This window comes from Erpetoichthys calabaricus, chromosome 12 (assembly GCF_900747795.2).
Source record: "Erpetoichthys calabaricus chromosome 12, fErpCal1.3, whole genome shotgun sequence".
Taxonomy (NCBI): domain Eukaryota; kingdom Metazoa; phylum Chordata; class Cladistia; order Polypteriformes; family Polypteridae; genus Erpetoichthys; species Erpetoichthys calabaricus.
Genome location: NC_041405.2, coordinates 158,542,514 through 158,555,348, shown reverse-complemented (window position 1 = coordinate 158,555,348; position 12,835 = coordinate 158,542,514). Strand labels below are relative to the sequence as shown.

Below are 12,835 nucleotides of genomic sequence, written 5' to 3'. Positions count from 1 at the left end.
CCTCGGTAGTGGAGGTCTTCCTTGGCCTACCAGTCCCTTTGTGATTACTCAGCCCACCAGTGTGTTCTTTCTTCTTCATGATATTCCAGACAGTTGATTTTGGTCATTCTAAGGTTTCACCGATGCCTCCAACAGTTTTATTCTTGTTCTTCAGCCTCATGATGGCTTCTTTGACTTTCACTGGCACAGCTCTTGTCCTCATGTTGAACAATGGCAGCTACAGACTCCAAAGGGTAGAAGCAGGCCGAGGTGTCTTACGAAGCCATGGAACCCAGCTGAGGAACCACAAACACCTGTGACACCAATTGTCACAAACACAAACATTATGGTGCCCTGAAATGGGGGGGGTAGGGGGCTACGTAGAAAAAGTATTGTGTGACTGAAATGTATGAAAATCCTCTTTAATGAAATTCTACAATGTGCACTTTAATCACAAGTCTGAATTGTTTGATTTGTGATTTTAAACTGTGGAGCAGAAGGGAGCTATCAAATAAAAATGGGTCTTTGTTACAACATTATGGAGGGAATTGTAATTCACTATGTAACTGCAACTGTTATGATATAGTAGTCTGTTATTAATCTTTGCTGGGCTTTAGAAGATTGTCTCTGAGAATAGTTAGTAGATTGAATTATAGAAGAACCCAAGTTATCTGTGCCCTGATTACCAAGGCTCCACATTATTTGAGGTGAACCTATAAGTGTAATACACGGCTTTTCTTATAATGCATAAAAGCTTTGTCGTGAACACTGTATTGCTCGCATAAATACTACACTTTTAACCACTGCGTGAGCAAGCATGGAGATGCGGACTACGGGAATGTGGGTGTGACGGTCTCACCCCTCAGCCATTGTCAGTGTGTCACCAGTGTTGTCCGTGTACACCTGCTCTACTGTTTTGTTCACTTTAGAATTTTTGTGTTTATACAATGATGAGGACTACACAGAAAATCCATACAAGATCTCTCATACAGACAGTCTGAATGCCATCGAAACAACACTTTTGTATATTGAACAGCAGGAAGACGCTACTCCTGCCAACATTTTAATGTGGAGGCGACTGCAGAACTGTAAACAGAGGCTAAAAAGTGATGCTGTACCATAGAAATGGGCAAAACCTTTTATATCCGCAAGTTTTAATCCAAAATTGCTGCTGCTATTTGTTTTCAGTATTTCGAGGTAGCATCGGTCCACATTACCTCAGATAATTGGGATTCACCACTGTACGTGAAATAGTTTTCATTTTCCACCTGGACCTTGATTCAAAATTTGCTGTTTGATGTTTTTGAAATGGCATGATGCCGTGTTAGTTCTTAAATGGATAGCAAAATGTTGAAAGTTGGTTACTTTTATGTGGCAAACCATTGCCGGAGGGTGCGGTCCTGGAAGTCATGCACTGTGCAGTCTTGGTGTTGGCGGTTCTTAACTCCTTTAGGGCTAATTATTTCTTTTTTTCCTTTTGTGCATGCAAAGCAGTGGTTTCACACATAAACCAACATAACAAATAATACTTATTTAAGAGAAATATCACTCTGTTTTATGTTCCATGAGCCCCTACAGTATGTAAACTCACATGCTAATTACATACTTGTTACATTCCTGTTGGTTAAGTGGCTGCTAATCCATAGTGTCCACTAGCATGCCGTGTTGTTTGATTAAGTCCAGATGCCAGCTTGCCTCCAACAGATCTGTGTATGTGTAGTCCTTCCTTGGTGAACATCGCTGTAGGCACATCAGCTGGGGATCGATCAACTGATGCAAGGTCCCGATTTTCGTTTTCGATCCCCAGATCACTTGCATCAAAATCGGCGTTTGATAAGATATAATCCAATAATACGCAAAAAATAAATAAACAAGTAACTAATATGCATGGAGTATTTTGCTTTGCACATTCGCGTCGCTCTCTCACCTGATGTCGATGCCATCCTAGACGTTGTTTACTCTACTCACATACACAAAGGGATTCGCTGTCAAGTCAACAAGTTTAACAGTCCTACTAGCAAAGAGAGCCTACCTATTATAGAACACCGAGTTTTGCCAACATTTACAGCTATTTTTCGCTCCCTGCTCCTGAATGTCGACAAAAGTAAGAATTAAACTGATATTGTACAAACCTGTGGATATTCTGTATTAAAAAACTTTCACTAGTGCTCTATTTCGAATTAACACTTTGAATGTGAGCTACGAGCTAAGTCGTATCTCACTGATCTCAAAGCGTAACGTATGATATAACTCTTATGTCAATATATGGCCATTATAGATGCAGCCAGCTTACCGCCACATCTCACTTATCTTCTATAGTGCTGCCATCTAGTGGAGAGCCATAGAACTTTGCTTTGTCTGTTTATTTATTTAGATGCAACATCTTGCAGAAAATAGTGATATAAATAGAGGTCACGCACGTACGAGTAGGAGGACGTTGTATGGAACAAGTGAAGGTAGTTCCACGCCAGGTCAGGGGGTGGCATGGTGCACTAAACCTTCTCCTGCTGTCTTAGCAGACCAGCCACGGGAAAACCTGTCTGACCCATCCTTGAAGATGTCACTTCCATTTCTGGTGTCTAAGACGATGTTACTTCCGACGCCTAGGCTGATGTCACTTCCGGTTCCGGCGCCTAAGACAACATCAGAAGAAGGTCACTTCTGATTCCCCTATGTCACTTCCTGCCTTCCTCCTTAAAACCACCATCTTCCAAAACCAGTCAGTTCATGTCTGGACTCCAACAGAGACACGTCTGTCTACAAAACTAAACTCATTGCAGCCTGGAATAATATATGGGTGGCTGCCCCAAAACTTTTTAAGTGTGTCAAGTCTGATCTTTTCGCAATAGATAGTCAGTAGTTATGTCATCACAAATAAGGTATACAGTGGCGTGCAAAAGTATTCAATCCCCTTGAAAGTCATCAGAATTTTCCACATAACAAAAGATTTGTCCACAAATTTATTAATTCAGTATTTTTAATGTGATCTCTTACGCTGTAACAATACATTTCTAAAATCCAAGTAAACCATTTTCTGTAGATATGTAATTGAAGAAGACTCCAAAGTTCAAGTCTGCATAAATATTTACCACTCTGTGGTTTGGAAGCTCCAGGCTTACACAATTGATAAATGAATGCCAAACGACACAAAGGTCATTCGACAGTCATAATTAAAAATAATGAGGTCCTACTTGTGAGTCCTTTCCATCTCTCTGGATATAACAATTCCATTTTGTAAGGTTTTAGTCTTTGGTGGACAATCATTGCAAAAATGAAGGCAAAGGAGCATTCTGCTGAGGCGAGACACAAAGTCATTGAAATGCACAAGGCAGAAAATAGCTACAAAAAAATATTGAATAGTCTGAATGTCACGTCAAGCAGTGCTGGGTCAGTCATCAGAAAGTGGAAGGTTCATCACAGCACCCAGGACTCTTACTAGAACAGACCATCCCTCCAAACTAAATATCAGAGTGAGACATCAACTAAAAATCCAATCGTCACTCTCAGAAGTCTGCAGTGCTCTTTGGTTGAAACTGAAGTTAAGGTGGGGTCCACAATTTCAAGAGTTCTCCATAAAACAGGCCTCTGCGGGAGGGTAGGAAGAAAGAAGCCATTCCTTAAGAAAGTCCACATAAAAGCAAGTATGGCATTTGCTACAAAGCATGAGAAAGACCCAGTTAAGATGTGGAAGACAATTTTATGGTCAGACGAGACCAAAAGAGAACTTTATGGCCAGACTTCAAAGAAGTATGTGTGGCGTAAAACTAATGCTGGCCAAGCCTCAAGAAACACCACGTCTACGGTGAAATATGGTGGTGGCAGAATCATACTGTGGGGATGCTTTTCATGTGCTGGGACTGGGAATTTTGTCAAGAGTTGATGGGACAATGGATGGACACAAATATTTCCTAATATTGCAGGAGAACCTGCTCTAGTCTGCTATGAACCTACAGCTCAGGAGAACATTCATCTTTCAACATGACAATGACCCTCAGCAGAAGGTCAAAATGACACTGGAATGGCTCAGAAACAGAAAGGTGAATGTTTTGGAATGGCCAAGTCAAAGCCCTACTTTTAACCCTATAGAGAATAAAAACTGCTGTCCAGAGGCGCAATCCCACCAGCCTAGAGGGTCTCGATCAATTCTGCCAAGAAGAATGAGGAAGAATCACTCCTGAACAAAACTGGGACATACTGACCCCAAAAGAATGAAGGCCGTTGCTGCAGCAAAAGGGGTGGTCTCAACAAAGTACGAATGTGCAGGCCTTGAATTCTTAGGCAAACGCTCACTTGGGAGTTTTTCTTCTTCAGTTAAATATCTACAGGAAATGGTTACTTTGGACTTTGGAAATGCATTGTTACAGCACATTAAAAATACTGAACAGGTAAATGTGTGCTCAAACTAGAAAACTATGAGGACTTTCAAGAGGATTGAATACTTTTGCACACCTCTGTAAAACTGGTGTTTTTTTAAAATTTTATTTATTAATTTTATTGTAATCATTCCATACAAATAGATCTATTTATACAAAAAAGGATTGAAGACAAATCAAACCCCACCCTTGAGAAGGAGAGCATGGCCAAAGGAGAACTGCTAAGGGCTTTTTAATAAGGCAAAAATAAACAAGGAAAAAAAATATATATAAATAAATAAATGGAGAAGGAAAACTGCTGGTGTTTTGAAACAACTAGATGAGTTGCAAGATGAATATGTTGATGACAATGACCGTGACCGAGATGGTGACAACCAGCTGGATGATGGGGCACCTGTAGGCTCTGGTGCCCATGCGGATTGAATGCCCTGAAGGCATTTCTTCATAACAAGACATCCGAATTGTCACAATTGTCAAGACAACACAACATGGGCATTCTGTCACCCAAATGCAACAGTGCAAAGGAACACATTACACTTCATGGCAACATTCTGGTTGATTTTGCGACTCCTCTCATTGCACTAAGAATCATAGTTCGCTTGCAGGAGTCCAAGATAGAGGCTGCAGGCCGAGAGAAGGGGGAGGCACGACGTCAGGAGTGGGGAGCCAGGCAGGGCCCTCCTCACTGTCCTGTTTCACTACTACGTGGGCGGACCTGGGAGGTGTGGCTAGTGTGTGTGTATGTATATATATATATATATATATATATATATATATATATATAAAAATCAATAAAATTGTTCGTGCTGTGAAAGGTTCCAGCTGCATCCAGGGATTGTTCCTGTCTTGTACTCTATGTGCCAGCTCACCCACAACCCTGTCATGGATAGGCAAGTTAGGAAGATGGATGGATGGATGAAGGTTACTGCATTTTTGGCAAAGCAATTTAACTTGTGAATTGTTTTTTGTCTCTGACACAATCATTTTGTGTGTGTGTGTGTGTTTGTGTTTTGCTTTTTTGACTTAAGACTCATCTCCCAGTCCTTTTTTCTTACTTCTGCCGATTAGTTTCTGTACTGTGGCAAGTCAAGTGACTCACTCAGTTTCACACAGCTGAGCCACAAGGAACCTTGTGGTTTAAAGTCCAGCGACTCAGCCATGGCACCACATATGTCTGCTGCCTGCCTGGAAACAGCCAAACCCCAGCAGGATTCACTTCTCTCTTACCTTTCCAGCGTAATAAAATGGAAACCAAAAAAGGAAGATGTCTGAGAAGAACTCTGCAATGTTGAAGATTCCATAAACAACCCAATAGGTCAGCCACTGGGTGTCGTCATCCTTATTAACGCTTTCAATGGCCTTGATCCTATGGAGGTAAAAAGAGCAACATGGATGTTAAAATTGTCACTGTGGGGAATTAAAATAGCAAAAGGCAGCATATTAATTTCATCAGCACCCTCTCACTTTTGCCACATGCCCTTAACTTTAGGAATGAAAAATACACTTATGGATCAGGTAAACAGGAAGTCATTTTTGTCATGGTAAGGATAAAAAAAAGGAAAAAAGAGGAATAAATTTTACTGACACAAAAAAATTCTAAAAATTAGTGGAAAACGTTCAAACACATTTACTTCCAAAATATGACATCAATACATGAAAGTGGTAACGGGAAATGTTATTTTTTGTTTTATTTGTCTTAAAGGTAAAGTCTTTGAGTATGGAGTTGTAGGTGAACTCTGCATAATAAGTCAGTCAAATCCTTTAAGAATATTACACTCGTTTGTTAAATTTCTTATGTTCTCATAGAAACCCTTGACAACCTTTAAAGGATATGTTTGGTATTTTTCAAAGTCAAAGCTCTTTCTTTACAAACATGGTATTTATCCATCCATCCATTTTCCAACCCGCTGAATCCGAACACAGGGTCACGGGGGTCTGCTGGAGCCAATCCCAGCCAACACAGGGCACAAGGCAGGAACCAATCCCGGGCAGGGTGCCAACCCACCGCAGGACACACACAAACACACACTAGGGCCAATTTAGAATCGCCAATCCACCTAACCTGCATGTCTTTGGACTGTGGGAGGAAACCGGAGCGCCCGGAGGAAACCCACGCAGACACGGGGTGAACATGCAAACTCCACGCAGGGAGGACCCGGGAAGCGAACCCAGGTCCCCAGGTATCCCACCTGCGAGGCAGCAGCGCTACCCACTGTGCCACCGTGCCGCTCTGTTACAAACATTATGGAGGGAATTGTAATTCACTATGTAACTGCAACTGTTATGATTTAGCAGTCTGTTATTAATCTTTGCTGGGCTTTAGAGGATTGTCTCTGAGAATAGTTAGTAGATTGAATTATAGAAGAACCCAAGTTATCTGTGCCCTGATTAACCAAGGCATCACATTATTTGAGGTGAACCTATAAGTGTAATACACTGCTTTTCTTATAATGCATAAAAGCTTTGTCGTGAACACTGTAATGCGCGCATAAATACTACACTTTTAACCACTGCATGAGCAGGCATGGAGATGCTGACTATGGGAATGTGGGTGTGACGGGAAGCGAACCCAGGTCCCCAGGTCTCCCAACTGCGAGGCAGCAGCGCTACCCACTGCGCCACCATGCCGCCCCATGGTATTTATGCGTTTGCCATTTGATATTGAGTTCTACAGTTAATCGTTTTCTACACATTTTAAATGGTGATGGTGGGAAATGCTTAAGGAGGAGTTTCCCATAAATAAAAACTCTTTTGCTTGTACACTTGTGTCCGAGCCTGTTGGGTGTTAAAGGAGATGAAGTGCCACCCGTCATTCACTATATGATATTATATATATATATATATATATATATATATATATATATATATATATATATATATATATATATACACACACATACACACTTCTGAAAAAAATGAACACTTTTAAATCAGAGTATAGCATCAAGTCACTGAAACTTCTGGGCTATTGATCTGGTCAGTGAAGTAGCAGAGGGGCTTGTTCATCAGTTTCAGCTGCTTTGGTGCACTAGAGGGGCAACACTGAGATGACCCCTAAAACAGGAATGAATGGTTTAACGGGTAGAGGGTGGCCACTGACATTTTTCCCTCTTCATCTGTTTTGTCACTCATTTTGCATTTGGCTACGGTCAGTGTCACTACTGGTAGCATGAGGCCATACCTGGACCCTACAGAGGTGGCACAGGTAGTCCAACTTCTCCAGGATGGCACATCAATACCACGTGCCATTAATAATAATAATAATAATAATAATAATAATAATAATAATACATTTTATTTATATAGCGCCTTTCCCATGCTCAAGGCACTTACAGAATATAATAAAGAACGGCAGTGTATACAGTATATAGCATTGTACAAACCAGATAAATAAATAAAGAAGATTAAGACAGTGAATTCTGAAAAAAAAACAGACAACATAATTGATGGTCTCGCACACACACACAGGTTACTTGAGCATCTTGACAGAGAAGTAAACTGAGAGAAAGGTAATAAAGTCAAGTAGAGCTAAAAGCCTTCCAGAACAGATGAGTTTTGAGTTGTTTTTTAAAAGAATTCATGGAGTCAGCTGACCTGATTAATTTCGGTAGGTCATTCCAGAGTCTGGGCGCTATACAGCTGAAGGCCCTGTCACCCATGAAGTGTAGATTAGTGAGGGGCACAACAAGATTACCAGAATCAGAGGACCTTAGTGGGCGGGCAGGCACATAGTGATGGAGAAGGTCACTGATGTAGTTTGGTGCGAGGTTATTTAAAGCTTTGTAGGTTATTAGTAGGATTTTATATTCGATTCTGTAAGACACAGGGAGCCAGTGGAGACGGAGCAGGATGGTGTGATGTGCTCGCTGCTGCTGGTCCGTGTCAGGACTCTTGCAGCTGAGTTTTGACTAAGCTGGAGCTGTGATATAAGATTAGAAGGGGCACCTGCCAGTAGGGAATTACAATAATCGATGCGGGATGTGATAAAAGCATGGACAAGTTTCTCAGCATTAGAGAAGGAGAGGAAGGAGCGAACACGGGATATGTTACGGAGGTGAAAGTAAGAAAGTTTCTTAATGTGATTTATGTGGGTAGAAAAAGAGAGGGCGGAATCAAAAATGACACCAAGATTTTTTACAGTAGAGGCAGATCTGATGAGATCACTGCCAAGATAGACTGGGAAGGAGCTCATTTTATTAAGTTGCATTTTAGTCCCAATTTACAGGAGTTCAGTTTTATTGTAATTTAATTTTAAAGAGTTCTGCTCCATCCAGGTTTTAATTTCACTAAGGCAGGTTGTGAGCTGAGAAAGCTCTGATGAAGTTCCACTTTTCACATTGAAGTAGAGTTGAGTATCACCTGCATAAAAATGATAACCCAATCCATAGCTACGGATATTATGGCCAAGGGGAAGCATATAAATACAGAAAAGCAGAGGACCGAGGACAGAGCCCTGAGAAACTCCTTGTGTGACCGGCGCTGAGCTGGATCTGCTGTTGCCAGGACTAACAAACTCTTGCCTATCAGTCAGATAGGACTTGAACCACTGGAGGGCAGTGTCAGAGATACCCAGCATGTTCTCCATTCTGGACAGTAGGATGTCATGTCTGACCTGAGTGTCAAATGCTGCACTGAGGTCTAACAGAATTAATATGCTGGTCTGTCCAGAGTCTGCTGCCATAAGCAAATCATTGGTTACCCGCAGCAGAGCAGTTTCACAGCTGTGCTGTGCCCTGACACCAGAATGAAAGGGTTCCATCAAATTATTAGAGGTTAGGTAATTGGTGAGTTGGGAAGCTACAACACGTTCAAGAACTTTTGACAGGAAAGGTAAGTGGGAGATAGGCCGGAAATTGTTAAGATTGTCAACATCAAGACCAGACTTTTTTAACATTGGGGTTACAGAAGCAATTTTAAAAGTGAGCAGCACAGAGCCAGTGTCAAGGAATGACTTTATTATTGTTGTAACAGTCGGGATTATGTCATGAAGGCAGGATTTAAGTGGTGTGCTGGGGATGGGGTCCAGTACACAAGTAGTCGGCCTCATCTTACAAAGCAAGTTATTAACAGACGCAGATGTGACTGGTGAGAACTTAGAGAAGGAGCTGGATGGAGTGGGAAAACAAGGAGAGATATAAACAGATGATGTATTTATGTTAGTTGAATTATTTAGATCATTAATTTTGTTACGGAAAAAGTGGAGGAATTCCTCACAGACTTCAGTAGAAGAGGTAGTTGGGCCAGATGCAGGTTCGAGTAGTTTATTAACTAAAGAGAACAGAACCCTTGGGTTATCGTGGCCATTTTCCATTATTCTGCCATAATGGGTGTTCTTGGCAGAAGTTAGTGCTTCTCTGTAAGCTCTTTTGTGGTCAGAGAAAGCCTGGATGTGCACGGTGAGGCCAGTCTTACGTGACATTCTCTCAAGGCGTCGGCCAGCTGCTTTCATAGATCGCAATTCTGAGTTATACCAAGGAGCTGAACATTTAAAGGAAACCTCCTTATGTTTTAAAGGAGCTGTTTTATCTAATGCTGAATGAAGGGCTGAGTTATAGTGGTCAATAAGACTATCTAGTGTTGGTGGAATAGGTGAAGACAGTAAAAGATCAGAAATGGATCCAGAAAGGATAGAGGGACAGATATTGCCATTGCCAGAAGGTTTGCTGTGTCTCCCAGCACAGTCTCAAGGGCATGGAGGAGATTCCAGGAGAGAGACAGTTACTCTAGCAGAGATGGACAGGGCCCCTCGTAGAAGGTCCTTAACCCATCAGCAGGACCCACCGGTATCTGCTCCTTTGGGCAAGGAGGAACAGGATCAGCACTGTCAGAGCCTACAAAATGACCTCCAGCAGGCAGGCTGGCCAATGGTGTGAATGTCTCGGACCAAACAAGCAGAAACAGAATTCATGAGGATGGCCTGAGGGCCCGACGTCCTCTAGTGGACACCGTAGAGCTCAACTGGTATTTGCCATAGAATACCAGAATTGGCAGGTCCACCACTGGCACCCTGTGCTTTTCACAGATGAGAGCAGGTTCACTCTGAGCACATGTGATAGACATGAAACATCATGCTGCCTGTAACATCGTTCAGCATGACCGTTTTTATATATATATATATATATATATATATATATATATATATATATATATAGTGATATTAGTGCTTTATTGGCGCCGACCCTACACAGACTGACACCAGAGGCACGGGCAAAATAAACAGAAAGTCTTTATTTTCTTTCTTCAGCCATGGGGCACGTCTTCCCCGTGTCCCACTGGCCCTACACAGTCCCGAAACACAAATAAAACACCCCAAATCACTCTTCTTTCCTTCACTCCTCCCAGGGCAGCTTTGTCCTCCTCCTCCCGACTCTGGCGCCTGAGTAGTGGCTGCAGGCTCCCTTTAGATGGGAGTAGATTCATACCTGGTGTCATGGATCGTGGACTATCTTAAAGACAGACCTCAGTATGTGCGTCTCGGGAACTGCAGGTCTGACATTGTGGTCAGCAACACAACACAGGAGCACCGCAGGGGACTGTACTTTCTCTGGTCCTGTTCAGTCTATATACATCAGACTTCAAATACAACTCCGAGTCCTGCCATGTGCAAAAGTTCGCGGACGACACTGCTATCGTGGGCTGCATCAGGAGTGGGCAGGAGGAGGAGTATAGAAATCTAATCAAGGACTTTGTTAAATGGTGCGACTCAAACCACCTACAACTGAACACCAGCAAAACCAAGGAGCTGGTGGTAGATTGTAGGAGGACCAGGCCCCTCACAGACCCCGTGATCATCCGAGGTGACTGTGTGCAGAGGGTGCAGACCTATAAATACCTGGGAGTGCAGATCGATGATAAATTGGACTGGACTGCCAATACTGATGCTCTGTGTAAGAGAGGACAGAGCCGACTATACTTCCTTAGAAGGCTGGCGTCCTTCAACATCTGCAATAAAATGCTGCAGATGTTCTATCAGACGGTTGTGGTGAGCATCCTCTTCTACGCATTGGTGTGCTGGGGAGGCAGCATAAAGAAGAGGGACGCCTCACACCTGGACAAACTGGTGAGGAAGGCAGGCTCTATTGTAGGCACGGAGCTGGACAGTTTGACATTTGTGGCAGAGTGACTGGCGCTGAGCAGACTCCTGTCAATCATGGACAATCCACGGCATCCACTGAACAGGATCATCTCCAGACAGAGGAGTAGCTTCAGCGACAGACTGCTGTCACCGTCCTGCTCCACTGACAGACTGAGGAGATCGTTCCTCCACCACACTATGTGACTCTTCAATTCCACCCGGGGGGGTAAACATTAACATTATACAAAATTATTGTCTGTTATACCTGCATTGTTATCACTCTTTAATTTAATATTGTTTTTGTATCAGTATGCTGCTGCTGGAGAATGGGAATTTCCCCTTGGGATTAATAAAGTAAATATCTATCTATCTTAATAGCCCACCCAGAAGTGCTTCAGGTGGTAATCAACCTCAATTAGGCTGCACCTCCAGGTATGGCTGCGTTGCCGCCCACACGGGCTCAGGAAGCCTTGCAGCTCCCCCTGGCAGTGGCCACGGAGCCCAATCAGGATGAGCTCCGGTGTTCCATATTACCGGCCCCGATGCAACCTGGGGGTGCTGTCATCAAGTGTTCCGGGGGGACGTAGTGTGCATCCCATGGCTGCTCCCCCAAATCCAGTGTCGAAGGGCCATCCGCCACTATATATATATATATATACATATATATTTTGACAGGCGGCTGGCGTCCATATCCAGTCGGGACACCCCTGCACGCTATATTCAGGGGGAGCAGCCCTGGACACTGCAATACCTTCCCCTGGACGATAGATGGCCACCTCCCTGGGGTGGAGCAGTGCCTCGGGTTCCCGTAGGGCTTCCTGTAAATTGGAGTTGGGTGCAGCCCTGTTGGGTCCCACAGGCACTGCCAGGGGGCGCTGTGTTTGGGACTCCTGAGCCCGTATGGGTAACATATTCATTACACCCGAAAGTGCAGCCGGAACTCGGGGACCAAGCACCTGGAGAACTTCCAGGTGAACTATAAAAGGAGCCAGCAACCACCACTCAGCGGCCAGAGTCGGGAGGCTTGGTAAGGAGGAGTGGTGGTAGAAGAAGTGTGTTGTGTGTCTTTGCTTGTGCTTTTGGGACTGTGTTGTGTTTGTGGGTACGGGGAAGGCGTAGCCCACAGACGAAGAAAAATAAAAGTCTATTTATTTTACACGTGCCTCCCATGTCCAATCTGTGTCGGGTCAGGCATTATATAGAGTCTTTATCACAATATATATATATATATATATATATATATATATATATATATATATATATACACATACACACACACACACACACACACTCACAAAATCAATTAAAAACTGCTTACATGTAAATTCACTTGCACTTACAGCATAGGTTTTCATCATTTTTAATCAATAATTGCGATTTTTTTGCTGTTAAAGTATACATTTCCTAT

At 42.9% G+C, this 12,835-nt stretch overlaps 1 protein-coding gene across 2 annotated transcripts in view; it reads right to left on the bottom strand.

Moving 5' to 3' along the window:
- The window catches only part of reep6 (receptor accessory protein 6), a 65,823-nt gene that overhangs the window by 13,312 nt on the left and 39,676 nt on the right, over nucleotides 1–12,835 (bottom strand). For both annotated transcript variants that reach the window (XM_051935022.1, XM_028816618.2), the window contains exon 3: nucleotides 5,580–5,718. In XM_051935022.1, the coding sequence (XP_051790982.1) occupies nucleotides 5,580–5,718 (139 nt within the window). The remainder of the gene's footprint in view (nucleotides 1–5,579; nucleotides 5,719–12,835) is intronic.